We start from the raw sequence: 20,686 nt of genomic DNA on the forward strand, positions 1-20,686 counted from the left end.
GAACTTACTTTTAAAAACGGTAGAACCAAGTAGTAGGTATTTATACTTTTGTTAAGAGGTACAGCTTGAATAAAACATACAATTTCTCAAATACTGTTTGTGACTAAAACAGAATATCACATCCAACGCTGTTTTCAGTGCACATTAGTCATTCTGCCCATGTGGATGAATTTACCCGGGAAGCAAGAAGAGTAAGAGGAATGAACAGGAAAGATGGAAATCTAACAAGTACCGCGTTGGGCAAAGTCTTGTTTCCATGTGAATCTGAATAACCTAAAGTTTTCCTTTTCCTAAGAGGGTCAGTTTTGGATCTTGGGTATGACAGTATCACTCCCATAAAGCCATTAAAACCTGAAGATATGTACTCACGGCTCCCATTGTCCTAAGGAATCCTTGTTCAATACCCAGGCTATGCCAGCTGACATCTGCCACCATGTGAGAGGTAATTCCAAACAAGAAAGCTACCAATTTCTCTGTGTCCTGCCAAATGAGCAAATTAGAGTTGTGTGTGTGGGGGGGGGGAGGGGTTATTTTATAAAAATCTTATTAAAGGATTAATACAGATGAATTCATTTCCATCGAGACTTAGCAAAAAAATCAGAGACAGGTATATTGTAGTTTCCCAAAAAACACAAAGGACTTTTAAAAATGTTTTCGAGTGCCTTGGAACTGCTTTCAGATTAATTTACTATTAGAACAAAATGACCAAGTGACATAGCCCAAATTTTAAAAACATCATCTATTGCAGATAAAATTGAAGGTATAAATTTCAAAACACAAACACAAACCCATCATTTATTCAGGTATTAACTAGCCATCTACTATGTCCCACATGCTGTGTTCGGCACTGCAGGCACGACGGTGACCAGCCCTCACAGAGTCTGGGGTGGGGTTGCTGGTCACAAATGGGGTTAATGTAGGAGCAGAAAGAGTACTTGGCAGGAACTGAGTATCTTTAGGGTTAGAGGCTGTGCCTACCTTATCCCAGGGAAGGGGGTAGTTCTCCCGGATATAATGAATGCTTGCATTAAGAAATGGAGTCCAGTGAGTACTCTCTGACACTTCATGAAATTGTCCTGACAAAACAAAAGCAACCCTCAGAATTCCTCCTTAAAAAGTTGGACATTCTCAATCAAATCTTCCACCACCACCTGATGTGTTGCTGCGTCCCTTCGCCTTCCCTCCAAGCCTCTTATTTTCCTGAGTCAATGTTCCAAGGAAGCCTCTAGAACAGAAGGGCCAGTCAAAAGAAAAAGGAGCCTTAACTGCTCATAGCATCTGGAAACAGCTGGGCTGCAAGAAAAGCTGGAAGTATTTAAGATCTGTGCCTTAAAGCTAAGGAGATAAGTTATCCTTTTTTTTTTTTAGGTTTTGGGGTTTTTTTTCAATCTTCTTTTCCATCACAGTCAGCCTCCCTAACAGCACAAAAGACAAAAGTAGATACTCCAAAGGCTTTCAAGCATTTGAGTTTATAATATTTTTAAATGGGGTGTCCCATATGCCTCTTTATTCCCGCAGGAGAGGTGAAAAAGACAGGAACTGACATCTATTCAAAACCTTCAAGTGCCAGATTCTTCAGGGAGTGTCACATGTCACAGTGGAAATCAAAAGCAAAACTCCACTCAGATCTCTCAGGTCGACTTTTTTATACCGTTGTTAAACTAAAAATAACCTAATCGGGTTTTGTTTAATTGAAGTATAGTTGATTTACAATGTTGTGTTAGTTTCAGGTATACAGCAAAGTAATTCAGTTGTACATATACATCTTTTTCAGATTGTTTTCCATTATAGGTTATATAGTCCCCTGTGCTTGATACAAATGAACTTATTTACAAAACAGAAATAGACCCACAGACATAGAAAACAAACTTATGGTTACAAAAGGAAAAGGGAGGGAGGGGGATAATTTAGGAGTTTGGGATTAACAGATATACACTAATATATATATATATATGTATATATATATGTATATATATACACTAATACATATAGTGTATATATATATACACTATACACAGATATACACTAATATATATATATGTATATATGTATATATATATGTATGTATATATATATATAAATAAACAACAAAGACTTACTAACCAGTTTTAAATCACTGGTCTCTCTGAAGATGATTTTCAAAGAAGTTGTAACTAAGCAATCTGATTTTCTCCAACAGTTTTCCTAGAGATAAACTTACCATTCCTATTCTACAGAATACAGCAAAAATCCAGAATTAAGTATACCAATAGTTCTTTTGACAAAACTTCATTTAACCAAATTGCTGGATTAACCGAAGCTCCTTGTTCCCTCTGTAAATCATATGGACTGGAAGCAAAAGAAAGCCACATCCCAGGACTGCTGGATGCTGGCAACTAGCAGGCCACTGTGCATAGGCCCAAGCGTCTCGGTCCCCATGGCTCTGTTACAGTTTATGGTAGGTCAGCCATGTCTGTTTCTAACCCTGTTTATTAAGTCAATTGTCCTTGTTACTATGATGATAGAATTTAATTAGGTAAATTGATGAAATATGAGTTCAAAAAGTGGCTTCTTTGGCAACTATCTAAGAAATTTAAGTCCTTTCGAAAGATGCAATAAAAGTGAATCACCAAAGAAGAAAAAACTGTTGAAGTAGATATGTATGAGAGAAAGATAAAGTTTAGAAAAACTGAGAAAATCTAGGAGGACTCTGGGTGAAATTCCATGTAATGGTACATGTTTTATAATTCTAATTGACCTTTTCACTTCAGTCACATACTGGTCCCAATCTTTATAACAGATAAAAGGGTATATCTTATCTACTGATGTATTTTTAAAAAAAAAGAGAAAATGCTGGAGTTTGCATTCCTCTTACACTCTTCTCAGAACCTTTATTATTGTGTTGGGGTTTTTTGGTCTCTAAAAAGGGCATATGTTAAGCAAAAGTATCTCAAATTCAATTGACAAAAAAATCATTTTTACTTCTTTCTTTTTCTGTGTAAGATATCAAGAAGCTGTTAAAAATATCAAGAGACATTACAGCCTCCTAAATACAGTTTGGGAAATGCTAAATTAGAAGTTATAGGTTATCCTATTATTAGAAAGAACTACAACAAGCAGGCAAAATATAATAATAGGATAGAGAAAGGATAGTGAACAGACTAAGAGAGAAACAGGAAAAAAAACGTACAAATAGAGAAACACAAAAGCTGAGTTATCTGGGATCGTAACTAGAGGCGTGAGCAGCTCTAAACATTTCATTGACTTTATTTTTTTTATTTTTTTTTTTAATTTCATTGACTTTAAATGTATCACTGTACTGGGAAAAAAATGAGATAACGGCTGATGACCCTAAGACTCCAAAAATGGTTTATGTGGCAACCCAATGTACTGGATGTCTTTCATTGGTCCCCCCAGACTCACTTTCTGTCCTTCTCCCTCCTGCACTGTTCCTCTGAGGTGACCTGCTTCAACTGAATACTTTGTCCTCTGGCTTGAGGTGGGCTGGTTTTGGCCAATGGGGAGAACTGACAGGAGATCAGAGAAGAGGAGAGAGAGGGTGGGGTATTCACTCTCCCAGCTCCCCTTCTGTGGTGTCACAGGGGGCTGGCTGCGTCCCTGACTCAAGGTCTGGCCCCATCAAGCGACCCTCTCCCTGCAGCTGTGTCTGCCCCCTCCCCTGCACTATGCCCTGCAATTTTCTTGTATCCTATCCACACCTTTGTAAACTGTCCCCTTATAAAACTCCCCTCAGATTATTCAGTTTGAGTACATCTTCTATGCCTCCGGGGGCCCTGACTGAAACAACTCATAAACCCAGTTCACTAATAACACTACCTTCGATTTGCATAAGACTTGACAAAATAACATGCATTAATGGCAACAGCAATTCAGTAAAGCTGCAAAGCAGGCATTAATTATTACTATTAATTAAATAGTAATTAACTAGATATTACTGTGTTATAGATGTGGAAACTGAGACTCAGCATGGAAGTGACTTTTTCAAGGTCACATGCTAACAGACAACATAGAAGGAACAAAAACTCAGGCCTTTTGATTTCTTTCAAAATGTTTTCTCTTACTGCCATGAAGCAGGAAAGCAAGTCAGGGTGCTTAGAATAAAGCTTTCAGAATTTCTATGCTTAAGCAGGTAAGCTTTGGTTAAATGGAAAATGCACCTAAGTCATTGATCAACAATAGTAGAAAATATAATGTGCTATTTTATATTTTTTTGAGTCCTAGCTATTCCTATCACCCAAGGAAAAGTGACATCATTTGGTCTATAAATCTTTCGCTTACCTCTTTCGCAGATTCTGGGGTAAAAGGCGTCAGGAAACACGGTTCCAGCCTGATATGCATCCTGGTGTTCAAGTAACAGCTGGGGAGCAGGAAAATATAGAGATTAGAGGGCAAGTGTCAACAGTCTGGGAAAAGCAGGCCCAGTCAATCTCCAAGTATGGGAAGTTAGAACAATGTGATGGCGGGGCAGGGGGTGATGGAAGGAAGGAGTGCAGGAAGGAAGGCGTAGACAAAGAAATTATAAAAATTCATGTATAATCCAAACAGCACCCTGCCACGTAGAACTTCAAGTTCTTTCCTACCAAAAGCAGACAGGCTGATTAAGTAGTAGCAAAAATCACCTGTTTGAATTTTATCTCCTTCCACTTTTTCTGCCCACCCACTAGAGCAGGATTTCCCCAAGGCTATTTCACTGACCCAGAACTGGTGTGTGGTAAAAATTTTCAATGATCTAGTGACAATCAGTGAAATGAGAAAAATAGACATATGTACATATATATGTGTATATATATATATATATACACACACACACACACACATGTTTAGAGTTGCTACCTGTGCTTTAGAGTAAGATTATATCCTTTATAAGTTAAAGGTTAAGATTATAAGCTTTTGGAGAGTTAAAAAATATCCTTCCCCCATTAAAATGACGTACAAGTCAGTGGTAGAGGTGTTCTTTTCAGCATTCTTCCTTGGTGGCCTGGCTCACTCCATCCCATTCCGACCCCCTGATGGCTGTGCCCAGATGCACGCCAGTCTAGAAAACGAAGAGTACATTTCCCAGCCTCTACCGAGGAGCCCACTTCTCCCTCTTTTGCTCCTTCAGCCAGCAAGGAAGTGCTTGGCCTTTCCGCAGCAAAGGTGGAGGGGGCCCAGGTGATCACAGGCAGAGTGCAGGGCATCTATTTTGCTAGTATGGAGGGTGGCTGAGGTGATGAGACCCCAGAGCCAACAGTCAAGGTGGTGGCTTCTTCCTTTCCAAACCACACAGGAGACAGCTGGACGTGGAGCTAGTGAATGGGACAGTGGCTGTCTGATTGCATGGTGGTCCTGGCAGGCCAGTTCTGCGTGTTTTCCTGGGAATCCATTCTGGACACTCAGCTTAGAGCTCGCTCCTCCATTTCTCACAGTTTATCAGCACTGAATCCCCTAATACATGGTCTTATGCCCCTCTCAGCATACGCTAGCCAGAAGGGTTTCCATGATCTGCAAATGAACTCTGACACCATGGGCAAAGTAGAAGTCTGGCACTCCAACTTCTTAATTTTTCAGTAGAGACTTACTAATAACATAGGCTATGTATGAAAGCAACAGAGAAGTACCTCAAAGAACTTAAAACATAAGGAAATATAGTATCATCTACTTTTTGTTTTTGCTTTTTCAAGCAGTGTCTCATCCCCAGTCTTCTAAAGATAGAATCTCTTCCATACTGATCAGTAAGGCTGACCATAGGGGTACAAGGCCAGCATATCCACTCCCACTACAGTGCTTGGCTCAGAGCTGCACATTTGATGGAAGCTAGTTCAGCTAGAACTTTCCCCAAGACTTCTCAGCTAGAGCTGTGGGGAAGATACCTTCCTCTCACCGGGGATTTTAAACTTAGAGGTTGAGTCCTGGATGGCCAGTGTCTTCCACTAGGAGAGAGAACAACATCTAGACCTCTTGGTCCAGCTCTTTCCCAGGTCTATCAGTTACATGAACCCATAAAGTCTCCTTCTTTTCTAAAGATAGCTGGAGTTGGACTTTTGCCACTTAAAAGTAATAATTAACCTTATTGAATATTTACCTTCCAGCCACTGTTTTTCACTTTATATGCATTAAGACTTGTTGAATCTGCATCTCCCAGTGAGGCTGTGTCATTTAACAGGGAAAAATAATTCTAAAGTAAATTTTTAAAAGTAAAGGTGTCAGAAAAATAGTCAAGAAACTGCTAGGGGGGAAAAAAAGTACAGAGGGAAGAGGTATCCTTCAGATATAAAAATGTATTTTTAAGCTACAGAAATTAAAACAGTATGATATCAGAACCAAAAGAGACAGATCAATGAAACAGAAGAGTAAAGAAACAGACTCAAGCATAGATAATAATTTAATGCATGATAGAGATGAATAAAGGACGGAGTAGTAATCAACAATTGTGTTAGCACAATCCCACGGCAATGAGTATTCCATTTTTGCAGGGAATCCATACTTAGCCTAGGTGACGCTGACTTGAAGTTGACATTACCAACAACAGGTCACTGGATCACTATCATGCTTTATGTCAAAATGATACAAGATGAATTAGAGAGTTAAATGTCAAAAATAGAGCCATGAAATTAACAAGACACATCTTAAGTGAATATTTGTTTAATCTCAGGGTGGGAATGATATTTCTAAGGAAAACATACAGGCAGAAACCACAAAAGCTGACGCACTTAACTACACAAAAATTTAAATGTTTCTGCATGGTTAAAAGCATCAGAAACAAATTTAAGAGAAAAATAAATAACCACAAGAATCACTTGACACATGACAGGCTACTGTCTTTAATAAATAAGCCATTTTCCACATCAAGATTAGTATCGTAATAGAAAAATGAGCAAAATACACAGGGAAGGACTTCCCTGGTGGCGCAGTGGTTAAGAATCCTCCTGCCAATGCAGGCGACATGGGTTTGAGCCCTGGTCCTGGAAGATCCCACATGCTGTGGAGCAAACTAAGCCCATGTACCACAGCTACTGAAGCCCACATGCCTAGAGCCCATACTCCGAAACAAAGAGAAGCCACCGCAGTGAGAAGCCCGCGCACCGCCATGAAAAACAGCCCCCGCTCGCCCCAATTAGAGAAAGTTCGCACGCAGCAACAAAGACCCAAAGCAGCCAAAAATAAAATAAATTTATGAAAAAAAAAAAAAAGACATAGGCAATTCACAGAAGAGGCAATAGAAATAGTCAATAGACACTTGAAATATATTTAACCTCATTAATAGTAAATCAATCGTTTAAATGTCTATTAAACCAATAACAAAATACCATTTTCACATATGAAATTGGCAAAAATGAAAAAATAATTTAAAAAAATAGACCATAAAAGTGAATCCATTTCCAAATCTGAATATAAAGAAATTTCAATGAAATACATGAACAATTAAGGATATTAACCCTTTCTTGGTCATGTATATCTTCCCTGTTTTTTCCTTCTTTATTTTTATTTGTTTCTGGGCCAAGGGGATTAGACTAGCAGGGCCAGGGCTGAAGGGATTTGCCAGGTAATGGATCACATACAAGGAGATCTAGCGTGTAAGAATATATATTGAGGATGATGGAGGCCAGGTTTCTCACTGTTGGAGAAAGGAGCTACAGATACACACATGGAGAAAGCTAGAATAAATCCTGTGCTGATGGGTTGAACTGGAGATGTTTTTGTGTGAACTCAGGGTTTTAAATAGGTAAACAGACAGACACAAAAGCCAACTTCAAGTGAAATCTGGGACAGTTTGAGCATCCAGATAAATAATGTTAGTAATGTGATATAAACCACTGAATAAAATAGGAATCCATGACTGTATACTAATATAAAGAAATAGATAAATGGGGAATAAGGAAAAGCTCTACCTTACAGCAGAATGCTAACTAATAAATGTAGAAGGAATGATGGAATCAGATAAACAATTTGGCAACAATCAAAATTATTTCAGGCAAGAATAAGCAATGGATGCTAAAAAGTTTGAGGAGAAACAGGATATTTACATTACTTCAATATATCTCCTCACAAAATATTTACTTACTAATTAATTTAAAAAGTAGAAAATATTTATTAACTTTCCAATATAAAAATGTGGCAGACACCATCTTAACCAAGTGATAAAATTAACATCAATAGGACTTCTGCTTCCAGAAGTGGGTGTACTTTTCCCTATTCTTCTTGCTAAATACAACTCAAACCCTGGGCATTGTATTCAGAACGAATATAAGATGACTAAAGGTGGAGATAAGTATGCAGATTGGCTAAGAAACTCAGGACCTGAAGAATAACACTGTGGTGAGTTCTGTGGATTTTCTTTTTACTTCATATATCCCAAACTGGATAATGGAAAAGCCAGCCACCAAGAAACTCCAATGGGTAGAGACAGAACAAAACAATGCCACAACAAAAGCCTGCTCTCTCTAGCCAGAGAATCAGGAAACGGACAGCCTAGCAAGACAGAGGACTTCTACACAATAACCTTTCTCCTCCAGGTAAACATCACAGAAAAACCTGTGGTCCCACCCTTCCTCACCACCAACTAAGGTCTAGTGGGGAGCCTAGACTTGTCCCCTCACCAGGCTGCGGTAAGGTGCCCCAGCACCCCAACTTCAGTGGTATCAGAAAAGGCTAAGGAGGGAGCCAGGACTTTCATCCCTCCCATCCTGCCCCCTACCCCTACCCTTTGATGTCAGTGAGACCATGAGGAGAGCCTAGGCATCCAATCCCAGCTGGCAGTAACAAGGAATCTCTCCACATCCCCACTGGGGAGGGGGGCAGTGTCAGAAAAAGCCCAGGAGAAGTCAGGACATCCACCTCCAGCCAGCAATAAGAGGCCACCTCTGCCTTCTGACATCAGTAGAGGCCATGGTGAGGAGTGGCAATTAGGCACTCCTACCCCTCCTGGCCAGAGAGGCATCAGGGCAGGCCCAGTGGGGAGCCTTGAATTCTAACCCCAGCTGGCAGTCAGGAGGCATTGTCCCCTGACCCCTTCCCCGACCGGAGTGGTATCAGAAGAAGACAACTAAAACAGGAAGTTTAAATAAGATCCAGAGTCTCATAACCTAATACCTAAGATGTCCAGGTTTCAATCAAAGATCACTCATCATACCAAGAACTAGAAAGATGTCAAAAGGAATGAAAAGAGATAATCAGTAGATGCCAGCATTGAGATGGCAGAATGTTTCCAATTATCTGCCAAATATTTTAAAGCAGCCATCATAAAAATCCTTCAGTGAACAATTACGAACACAGTTGAAACAAACAAAAGTCAAAGAAATAGAAGATATAAAGAACTGAATGGAAATTATAGAACTGAAAAATACAATAGCTGAAATAAAAGTTCAGAAATGGTACAAGTTGACATCATGTGCCTTCTGGTAAGAGGCAATGAGAAGAATACAGCATCACTTCAATGGTCTATAATATTTCTGCCCAAAAATAACCTGCAGGAGAGTCTGATCACGAGGAACCATCAGACAAAACCAAATGAAGGTGCATTCTACGGAGTTACTAGACTGTACTTTTTCAAACTATTGAGGACAATAAAGACAAGGTAGGCCTGAGGAACTGTTACATGTTGGAGGAGATCAGACAACTAAACACATGCTCCTGGAACCATAAAGTATATTGAGACAACTGGTGAAATTTGTAAGAGCCTGAGGATTGGGTGATAGTGTTATTTCAATGTTGATTTCCTGATTGTGATTATTATACTGTTGTTATATAGATACATATAGTAGTTATATATATGTATATACATGGTGTCCTTGTTTTTAGGAAATATAGTCCCTCCTTATCCATGGTTTTGCTTTCCTTGGTTTCAGTTACCCATGGTTCAAAAATATTAAATGGAAAATTCCAGAAATAAAAAATTCATAGTTTTAAAATTGGGCGCCATTCTGAGTATCACGATGAAATCTCGAGCCATCCTGCTCTGTCTGCCTGGAACGTGAATCATCCCTTTGTCCAGTGTATCCTGCCCATTTGTCTCCACTATTAGATCTACTATCAAGGTAGCGCAGTGCTTGGGTTCAAGTAGCTCTTATCTTTCTCAATAATGGCCCCAGGGCTTTCCTGGTGGCGCAGTGGTTGAGAGTACGCCTGCCGATGTAGGGGACACGGGTTCGTGCCGCGGTCTGGGAAGATCCCACATGCCGCGGAGCGGCTGGGCCCGTGAGCCATGGCTGCTGACCCTGCGCGTCCGGAGCCTGTGCTCCGCAGCGGGAGGGGCCACAACAGTGAGAGGCTCGCGTACCGCAAAAAAAAAAAAAAAAAAGGCCCCCAAACCAAAAAAAAAAAATGGCCCCAAAGCACAAGAATAATGATGCTGGCAATTTGGATATGCTGAAGAGAAGCTGTAAAGTGCTTCCTTTAAGTGAAAAGGTGAACACTGTAGACTTAATAAGGAAAGAAAGTGTATGATGAGTTTGATATACAGCAAGATATACAGGAAGAACTACTGTACAGTAAGAACAAACCTTCTAGCCATGAAATTGTGAAGAAGGAAAAGGAAATTTGTGTGAATTTTGCTGCTGCACCTCAAACTGTAAAAGTTACAGCCACAGTGTGTGATTAAGTGCTTAGATAAAATGGAAAAGACATTAAATTTGTACAATATTTTGATAGAAAGACCATATTCACATAATTTTATTATAGTATACTGTTATAATTGTTCTACTTTATTATTAGTCATTGTAGTTTCTCTTACTGTGCCTAATTCATAAATTAAGCTTTCTATCATAAGTATGAATATATGTATAGGAAAATGCAGTATATATGAGGTTCGGTACTATCCACGGTTTCAGGCATCCACTGAAAGTCTTGGGATGTATCCCCCGAGGATGAGGGGAATTACTGTACACAAGGGTGTGTTGAAGGGTAATGATTACCACGTCAGCAACTAACTCTCAAATGGCTCAGGGGAAAATCAATACGTATACAGAGGCTCAAAAGGCAAATAGGATAAGTTATCGACAACTGGGGAAATTGGGTAAAAGGCATACAAGAATTATTTGTCTAATTTTTTCAACTTTTCTATCAGTTTTAAATTATTTCAAAATAAAAAGTTAACATAAGGAACTGGTTAAATGAATTATGGTACAGAAAAGTATGTAATGGTTTAAAATTATTCTGAAGATGTCTATTGATATGGACATGAACAGATATATGACTATATCTCTGATATGGTAAATGACAAAAAAGGCAAGTTTACAAAATAATGTGTAATTTAAAAAAAGAGAGAAAGTGCTAATAAATGCAGAGAAAATGCCTGGCATGATTTAAAGCAAAATGTTAACATTGGTTATTTCTAAGATTTTTTTTTTTATTTTTTACAATGAGTTTCTATTAGTTTTATAATTAGAAAAGACGAAATCTATTCTATGGGCAGTGAGGGAGGAGCAGAGCAAAGAGAGGAGAGCAACCAACCAAATACCATCGTTTTGGTTTCCTGGTTAACATACCACATTCTGTTTATTGTTGTAGAAAGAGAATAAAATCAGGGCAATAATGACCACCAATGTGAGGTACACTTGGTTCTTACAGTTCTTATAACTTAATAAGCTGGTTTTCTCAGCTTTATGCATTAGTCTCTTATTAACTTGATTAGGGTAAGTCAAAGTCATTAAAATGTAGTCACCTCTGGATGTATCAGCAAATGATAATCCCAGAACCAACAAAACTCAGACCCCGAATGTGCAGGGCTTGCTGAGATACTGCCAGCCTGTGGGGGTCTGTCTGGCATCCTTTGGGTAAGCTCCCTCTCTATCCTTTCACCAAACTGGACCAATGAGTCCAGCAGTCACCAAAGAGCAGGTTTTAGTAGGGAGAAAGAGAAACTCCAAAGATTCCCACATATGGAGATATAAAATAGATCACCAATCCTTGAAAAGGAATTTTTTGACAACATGATAAAAGGTAAAGTAATCCCTAACTGTCCTCATAAGGTAAAAGGGGGAGGTGTGTGTCCTCAGGACATTTCCAATGATGACATCAGTATTTGGATTAGGACCAATGCTGAGGGGAAGTATGTGTGTCCATTTAACATGCTATAAGTTAGTGACAGGAGCTTGAATGCCTCTACTAGAAAATCACTCTGCTCGGGATTGATTGTTCACACCATGAATTAGATTCTTGCTTCTCCTCTTTCCTGTCGACTTTCTATCAGGGTCAAGGAAGATGACAATCAAATATAAATGCTGTTTTTTTCCCTAGAGGGCCTGTTAAATTGGTGAATAAGGAAGTTGAAACTAATGACTAAAAGTGATTTATAGATGATGCTAGATTTCAGTTCTGTTGTTGTTGTTTTTAACCATACTGATTTCCATACTGGATTGTCAAGACTCACTGGTAAATAATTTGATCCAATTCTGATGTCACGAGGGAATTTAACCATTTCTCTCAAAGGTAATATTTAAGAATCATCTTTGTCACAAAGTTTTATTTAGCTATAGGACTAGAAATAGTGTATAGGGCCAGAATGGGTTCAACTAATTTGAGGATGGTTAAAGGTGAGCCATCAGCTAGTCCTACCAAGAATACAGTAGGCAGAAAAATTGGAAGGATTATCTCAAGGCATACTTCTCAATAAATACTTCCTTCTTCTCACGGTGATGCAATTTTTATACAGCACACAGAGATAAGTGGTGGAAAATAAATGGCTCATCTTAGGTGCAACCTTTCTTTATAAGAACAAATAAGATTTAAATTTAAATGCTCTCAAATATTTTTCAAACTATCATTAATATAATGAAAATATTTCAACGATATTATTTAAATTATATATGTTCAAGTTGTGCTAGAGGAGACATATAACCCCAAATATTAATGTTTTATAAAGATATATAAATGACTCTTAAAATTACTATTTCAATATCTGTTAGGACCTTTGTTTGTCACCTATGAGAGAAAGTTAATGCCCAAGGAAGAAAAAAAAAAAATCAAACTTCTTACCTCTTTGTAGTTAACAGTCCTATCCTGAAGGTGGAGAAACTCCAGAGCTCTGTGACCTGAGAGAAATAAATACATAAATCAATTAAATTCAACTATAACTGAAAACAGAACTTCCTAGAGATCATTTTAAAAGGAAAATACATAATTTTGTGGTTGTAACTGTCAAGGAAGCGGGAAATAAAAGTTAACTTTGTACTAGTAATTTTCATTAGCTATAATTAGATTCAAACAATATTTATATTGTTATAATACAAATGAAAATTGCATGATGATTTAAAGTTTCTGCTTAACTAGCTCTTATGACCTTGGGTAAGTTACTTAACCTCTCCAGGCCTCGGTTCCCACCTATGTAAAATTAAGTAAATAATATCTACCTTACAGGTTAAGAGAATCACAGAAAATAAATGCTAAGTGAGGAGCTCACGGCTGACACATGGCAGGAACTCAATAAACAGAAGTTGTCATCACCATATTTTGCAGCCCACTGGGGTAGATAAACCCAAGTAGGAAATACAATACAGGGCCTAAACCATGGACTGAATCAGTGTCCCTTAAGTGTTTCCTCATCACTGGACTACTTCAGAAGGACAAAAGTCTCAAAAAGCCACCTGCTCCACCCACACGCCCACACCCTGAATCCCCTTAGAATCAACGAACACTAATTATGAAGAGACATTCAGAGGTGATACCTTATTTCTACTGGAAGTCACATCCAATTTTTTTTTAATTCATACAACAAAAATATAGCCACTACCATATTATAAGCATTTATACCATAAGAGAGACAAGGTCACAGCCCACAAATAACCTGTATATAGGATTCCAGTGATTTATAAACCCAAATCACTGAATGAGGCCAATTCTAATAATTAACTCACATAAATGTCAACCATCCACACAGGCCCTACATAAGAGGTGAAAACAAGAACCAGGATATTTATGAAATCTGTTATTAGTAAATAAGTGTTGTTTTAATCGCCTTTTATAGAAAAATATTCAGTGTGCAGATTAGGAGTTGCCTTCAATTATGTCCACATAAACATGTTTATTATTTTTTATTACATGTTTTATATTGAGCATATATTAGATTAATATACATTAACATATTATTAGCACCTGTTTTGCAACTACTGAAGAAACATAATTATCTGATTTTAAAAAATTTTTTAGATTTCATGTCTAATTTTTAAAATCCAAAGATTAAAAACTTGAATATTCCCACTTATATTTGTTCCTCTTTGGCCCACTGCTATAATTTCAGCAATTTCATTTTCAGAGAACTTAGATGTGCAAAATAATTTAGAATTCATTAAGAAGTTCAGCCCCCTCAATTTGCAGAAGAAGAAGAGAGAGAAAGTGAATTGTTCAGAGTCACCCATGTAGTTTACAGCAGAGCTGGTACTAGAACCTAGGTCCAATTTCCTTTTCCACTGTCGCCTGACTCCCTTTTAGCAATAGATGTTTGGGTTTCTTAATAAATTTATTTTATTTATTTATTTTTGGCTGTATTGGGTCTTCGTTGCTGCGCGTGGGCTTTTCTCTAGTTGCCATGAGCGCAGGCTACTCTTCGTTGCGGTGCACGGGCTTCTCATCGCGGTGGCTTCTCTTGTTGCAGAGCACAGGCTCTAGGTGCGCGGGCTTCAATAGTTGTGGCTCGTGGGGTCTAGAGCGCAGGCTCAGTAGTTGTGGTGCACAGGCTTAGTTGCTCCGCGGCATGTGAAATCTTCCCAGACCAGGGCTCGAACCTGTGTCCCCTGCAATTGCAGGCAGATTCCTAACCACTGTGCCACCAGGGAAGCCCAGCAATAGATGTTTAATGGAAAGAACGCTGGACCAGCTGTCAGGATATGTAATTCTTGACCAGGTCACTAACAAGTGAGCTGTGAAAACTCCCTGGGATCAGTTTCCTCTGCTGTAAAATAAAGGAACTGGACTCAGTGACCTCTAGTTCCTTTCAGATCATAGAATTCTGTGATAATATAGTTCTTGCCCAGCTGAGCTCAATATTCTAGGTCTGTTTTGCATTGATAAACTTTTATATTTTATTTGTAATCTTGCTCTGTTTTGAATCTTCTGGAAGTAGCATAACTATAAAATATTGTTATTGTTTTTATCTAAAGAGTTAAAAAACATTACAAATACATTTTGTCCAAGAAACAACTTTTTGTGTTACCATTTACCTCTATCCAGGTAACTCAGCCTTTGCCCCTGAGCTCATAGGCACTAGCTTGCTGTACCCGTGTTCCCCAAATCCTGCCATCATTCTGGGCATTTCTAGTGCCAGGGACCATTCCTTGCCCTCCCTAAAGCCAACCATCTTTAGAGCCACTTGACTCAGGGGACCCACTCCCGTGGCCACACACGGTCCTTTACATATACTTGGAAATGTAAAAACAAGCATAAATTCCTCACTCCTACCATATTCCACCCGTCTTTCTCCTCTCCCACTCTGTCAGTTCTTCTGCTTCATGGGAACCCCTAGTTTATCCAGTTCCTATTTCCCCACGCGGAGAAACAGCCAGGGACCCAATGACCAAAGAGGCTTCCTGTTCCTCCATGGACCTCACCCCAGTAGTCAATCCCCAATCCTGGACGACTCCATCTCTGGCTTTTTCTTCTCCACTGCCCCACGGCTCAGTGCAGCAGGGAAACTCATTATCAATACACGCGTTAGACTTTAAATCCCTTCCTTAACATTTCTGACAGATATACTGTCCTTAATACCATGACAAGGGGTCGGCACTTACCTATTTCTATGTGTGTTGAAATGCCACACGGTGAACTTCTAGGGCAGAGGGAGCCCAGTGCAATCAGCACTCCTGACCAGAATCTGAAAGCAGACATGCTCTCATTACTCCCTGCTCCTATGGTGACGAGAAATGCTCAGAGCTGCGGCAGCACGGAGTCTGAAATCCTGGCCCAGACCCACTGCTCTCCCGCTAAGCAGGTCACTGACACGGGAAACCCAGCCTCATTTCAAAATAATATCATTTTCCAGTGAACTCAACTGTTTAACTACTGTTTAACTTCACCAGAACAGCAAACAAACTCCACCTGGGAAAGAAAAAAGCGATAAACTGAAATCTAAATGCCTCCAGGTGGTGCATTCCCATCTTCTGACCCCGCTTTCCCCTGGATTTCTTTTTAACATGAAATCTGGACGGAGACACAAGCAAAGTTGTCTCCAAATATTCTTCGCTTTCTTTAAAAAAAAAAAAAGACTCACCTGTCTCTATTGATAATCAGTATATTGGACCACCTCACCTTACAAGAGCTGATTTCTCTTGCATCTCTCCACACGTACGTCTGGTTACCCTGTCTCCTTAGCCTCTGAAGCCACAAGGGCTGGGAAGTCTTTTATGACGATCAGCTGGAACCAGCTTCTCTTTCAGTATCTGGCAACAAATTCTGACACTTGTGTGGGATTGATTACACAACAGCAGCCACTCCTGGTCTTTTTATCTCTGGCTATTCTTATAGGGCTTATCCAGAGCTTGCTGCCTGGTCAGATTCCTGCAGCCCAAACAAAGATGCCAATACCACTGTCGGTGGGTGGGGAGTGGAGGGGCAAGTGGGGAGAGACAGATTTAGGACCAAGAAAGAAGGATTCAGAAAATGCTAGGTTCAGAATACACCTGACAAAGTATCCAATCTATAGCACTTAACCCATGGGAAACATTAGGTTTAACTCTTCATAGAAATGATGGTGATCTTAAAGCTCGAATTATGCATATTATACCTTAAAAACAAGAAAGGAGATTTTAAAAGAGTGGGAGGACACGGTATTCCTTCTCAGGTTAGCCAAACGGAAGAGAAGAATAGAAGATGGGATGATTTGAGACCCTCAGGTGTCTGCCAAGTTTCCTCTGTAACCCTAACTCTGCATCTGCAAAGCCCCAAGGAAAGGGATCCTAGAGCTCTCCCTCAACCCTGATGGCATGAAGCCCTGCTGCTCCTGTTTGTAGGTCAGAGGCCATAAGCTGATGTGTTTTGTTTGGCAAATAGGGTGTTTTATAAATTTAGGCCAACTTTTTTTTTTTTAATGGGGAAAATCCACATAGAAACCTAGATTTCTAGCTCTCTTTAAAAAAGCAAAACAACAAACTGGCTACATGAACTGACATTCCCATGTGATGTGACCACCACCTGAAGCTGAAGAGCCAGCAGTCTCCCCTCCACAGACAGAGGTGCTCTCCCCACGTCCTCCAGCCCGCCCCACACACACGTGTACAGGTTGCCATGCCCCTCTGGCCATCAGAGGCCACGGAATTTGCTCCCCTGTTATTCCGGGCTTTCCAAAGCCTGCAAGAGAGGGGGAGGCAATTATAACTTAGGGCTCTCTGGTAAGCCCAGAAGACCCAGGAGTATTCAATGAATAACAGTAAAGGGTTGCAAAGGGTCGACAGGGAAAATAACACTGCCTGAAGACAATATCTAATCAGGTTTAATAAAGCAAACCTATCCAAAAAGCACCAGAGAAAGAAATGGGTTCAGGGTTCAGTAACTAAGCCATATTAATGCCAAATTTCTCATTACATATATTTTTTGTGTTTAAGATTCAGAATGACTTAATTTTAGGTATGTAATAGAATGGGAGGGAATTATTTGCTTAGGCAGTACAGTGTGATGGTTTTGAGATAGGGCCTTTGTAGGACAATGCTGCTTGTAATGAAGATATGACTTTTAAAGGAAAGTTAAAATGGAGCTGGCAATATTAAGAAAACTACCTGACAAAGGTGTATGGAATTGTTTTTCTTTCTACCCCACGCCCTCTTTCCCTAATACAGGTGGCTTTGTTATAAAATAGAGATCATGAGTCTACCATTTAGAGCTTTTCTGGAAATAAAGACACAAGCTGAGAAGTAAACATGCATAAAGGTGTTTTGTTATAAAATAGAGATCATGAGTCTACCATTTAGAGCTTTTCTGGAAATAAAGACACAAGCTGAGAAGTAAACATGCAGGTATATTAAGGAATGAGTGGGGAGATACAGGCTTGAGAGCCACAAGGCCTTGGGTTTCATTTGGGTCCCTGTTCTGCTACCTTCTATTAGGGTGACCTTGGGCAAGTTACTAAAAGTTTCATTGCCTCAGTTTCCTTACTTATAAAATTATCCATAAAAATGGGGATAATAATAATGCCTACCATATAGGGTTGCCGTGAAGATCAGATGAGTATACAGGTAACATGCTTAAAAGAGACTGGTATAGGGCTTCCCTGGTGGCGCAGTGTTTGAGAGTCCGCCTGCCGATGCAGGGGACACGGGTTCGTGCCCCGGTCCAGGAAGATCCCACATGCCGCGAGCGGCTGGGCCCGTGAGCCATGGCCGCTGAGCCTGCGCGGCCGGAGCCTGTGCTCCCAACGGAAGAGGCCACAACGGTGAGACGCCCGCGTACCGCCAAAAAAAAAAAAAAAAAAAAGTGACTGGTATACAGTAAGTGTTTAATGAATGTTAACTATTATCATTCAAAAGAAATGTTCCTTTTCTAAAAGATGCACCTTAGACTTCTATTGAGTAACTATATTCCTTATTGAATTTAAAAATAAAAACTTTACACTCAGATATACAGCAATATACCTTTTATAACAGTTTAGATTGGTATATGAAGCCAACACAGGGTAGGACTTTTGAAGTGAAGGTGGGTCTCCTTGTGCAGTTAAATGAGATACAATTTTGAGGTCCAGAAACTTTTGAGATAAAGCAGACAATTTCAGCTCGCTTCTGCACAGTCTAATATGTTGCTGTCATCATAGTGCCCTTATAGTGAATGGAAGAGAGGATGGAGAAAGTGAGAATTAGAGGTAGAGGACAGGGGAAAGCCAAGGGGAAAGGAAGAAAGGTCCCTGTCACCTGGTGGTCTTATCCTTTTAAGCCCTGGTGAACACAACTGGCCAGCTCTGGGCGGGCCTAGAAGCAAGCCCGGAACGAGGAGGGAATTTTTCCCACCCTAAATGGGAACTATGCAAAGAGCACAGAACAGTGAGTTGGGGAGAAGGGCAGGGGACATGGTGAATTTCCTAGGCCCTGGGCACTTTTGCCTTGGTTGGGGTGGGGGGGGGAGGGTCCCTTCCTTCATAAAAATAAACTTTTAAAAAATCACATTTTACATCTGCATTGGTATAAAGGTTATTAATACTGAACGTAAAAGCTTATTTTTTTATTCTGATTTTATAAGAAGGTCAATATTTTTGTGTTCCCCTAAAAGTCCTATGGGCCCTAGGCAGAGTGGGCACCGTTTGAAATAGAACCTTGAAAAAATAATAAGTTAAAAAAAAAAAAAGTAATTTTGGATCGAGAGAGGCAGCCACAGCCGACTTCACTTTTCTGGGACTTAGTTTTTGCTCAGCAGAATGGATTTCCCCAACCCTTAGAAATCAACTATCCGTAGAGCTCTCTCTGCAGGCCGTAGGTGGAAGCACACCAGCTCCCCAGTCCCGAATGTGATACCCAACCAGCTGTGGTCTCCATCAGGACTGCCTCTCACCTCCCAATTCCTTCAATAGAATACAGAACCCAAAAGTGAACCCACTCACACACAAGATTAAACACTATTTAATTAAGTGCTATTCCCATTTCTGCCAAATGTGACGGACTCAAGATTGAGTGACAGTGACTCAGCAAAAACCAAAGTCAAAATATAAAGTACCGCCTCGGCCTTTTGCAAATAAAAATCTAGAAAAGGTAAAGAGCCCACAGGCTCTGCAAAAGCCAGCAGGAGACTCTCCACTCAGCAGAGATACAGAAGGGGAGTTTTTTGAGACTAGTGATCCAATCAACGCCTAGAGTTAGGCTTCATTTGAACCCACAAATTCCGAGTATAGGCCTGCTATTTTTATTTTTATCCTCATTGAAGTTGAGGCTTCCTTACTACTTACCGGGTTTTAGGCCAAGTCTAATTGTGATTATACCTTGGTTGATGATTTTGACAAAATGGTCCCACTGATTAGTAGGCGTCCTAACTTTAGTCTCACTAGTTGTTTGAACCAGGGCAGCTAGCATGGCTTTGAACACTGCTGAATTTAACGTACTGAGTAATGCTGTACTGAGCATATGTTAAATCACAACAAACCTATGGGGCAGGTATTGTTCCATTCTACAAAGGAGAGGAAGGAGGTTAAATAAATTGTAGAAGGTTACACAGCTTGCCAACAACAGATTCTGAGCTTAGATCCAAGTCTGTTCGTCTCCAAAGGCGCTTATATCATGGGCACCCCTGCTTGCTCCCAGTTAATGGAGAGAACACTTAGACACACACACTTAGAAAAGCATCCAGGCAGCAGAACGGTGGACCACACTGCACCCCCTCGGAGAACCCTCGCCCCAAATCCTGAGTGCACAGGAGCTATGGCAATAAAGAATCGTGATCACGTCCTTAGAAGCTGGGGCAGACACCAGCATATTCATGGGCCAAGCACAAATGCCGGTGGCGGGGGAATGCCGGTTTGGGGGAGTGGTGGAGAGAGGGAGCGGTTCTCTTGCAGCGGTTGAGGGGCTAAGGAAAAGTTAGACAAACGAGAGGGACAAAGGTGACGGCACGGCACTCCTCAGGTGTCTCTCCCAGCGACCCTTCCCAGGTCGCGCAGGAAGCCAAGCCACCCGGCGCTCAGGGTTAAGGTCCAGACTGCGCGGAGATGCAGAGCGAAGAGCGCGGGGAGAGGGCGCTGCTTCGCGTCTCGGCCACCTTCAGCCCGCGTCCGCCGCCACCCGGCGCGTCCGCGCCGCCGCCGCCG

The 20,686-nt window shown here is 40.4% G+C and overlaps 1 protein-coding gene across 1 annotated transcript in view; it reads right to left on the reverse strand.

The window, feature by feature from the left end:
* The window catches only part of GPLD1 (glycosylphosphatidylinositol specific phospholipase D1), a 64,023-nt gene that overhangs the window by 33,028 nt on the left and 10,309 nt on the right, over positions 1–20,686 (reverse strand). Inside the window, exons 2-6 of the mRNA XM_024752022.1 lie at positions 15,702–15,784; positions 12,955–13,010; positions 4,279–4,357; positions 979–1,076; positions 370–480 (exon numbers count right to left, since the gene is read on the reverse strand). Of these exons, the coding sequence (XP_024607790.1) occupies positions 370–480; positions 979–1,076; positions 4,279–4,357; positions 12,955–13,010; positions 15,702–15,784 (427 nt within the window). The remainder of the gene's footprint in view (positions 1–369; positions 481–978; positions 1,077–4,278; positions 4,358–12,954; positions 13,011–15,701; positions 15,785–20,686) is intronic.

The sequence above is a fragment of the Neophocaena asiaeorientalis genome, unplaced genomic scaffold (assembly GCF_003031525.2).
Source record: "Neophocaena asiaeorientalis asiaeorientalis breed wild unplaced genomic scaffold, Neophocaena_asiaeorientalis_V1.1 scaffold165, whole genome shotgun sequence".
Lineage (NCBI taxonomy): Eukaryota > Metazoa > Chordata > Mammalia > Artiodactyla > Phocoenidae > Neophocaena > Neophocaena asiaeorientalis.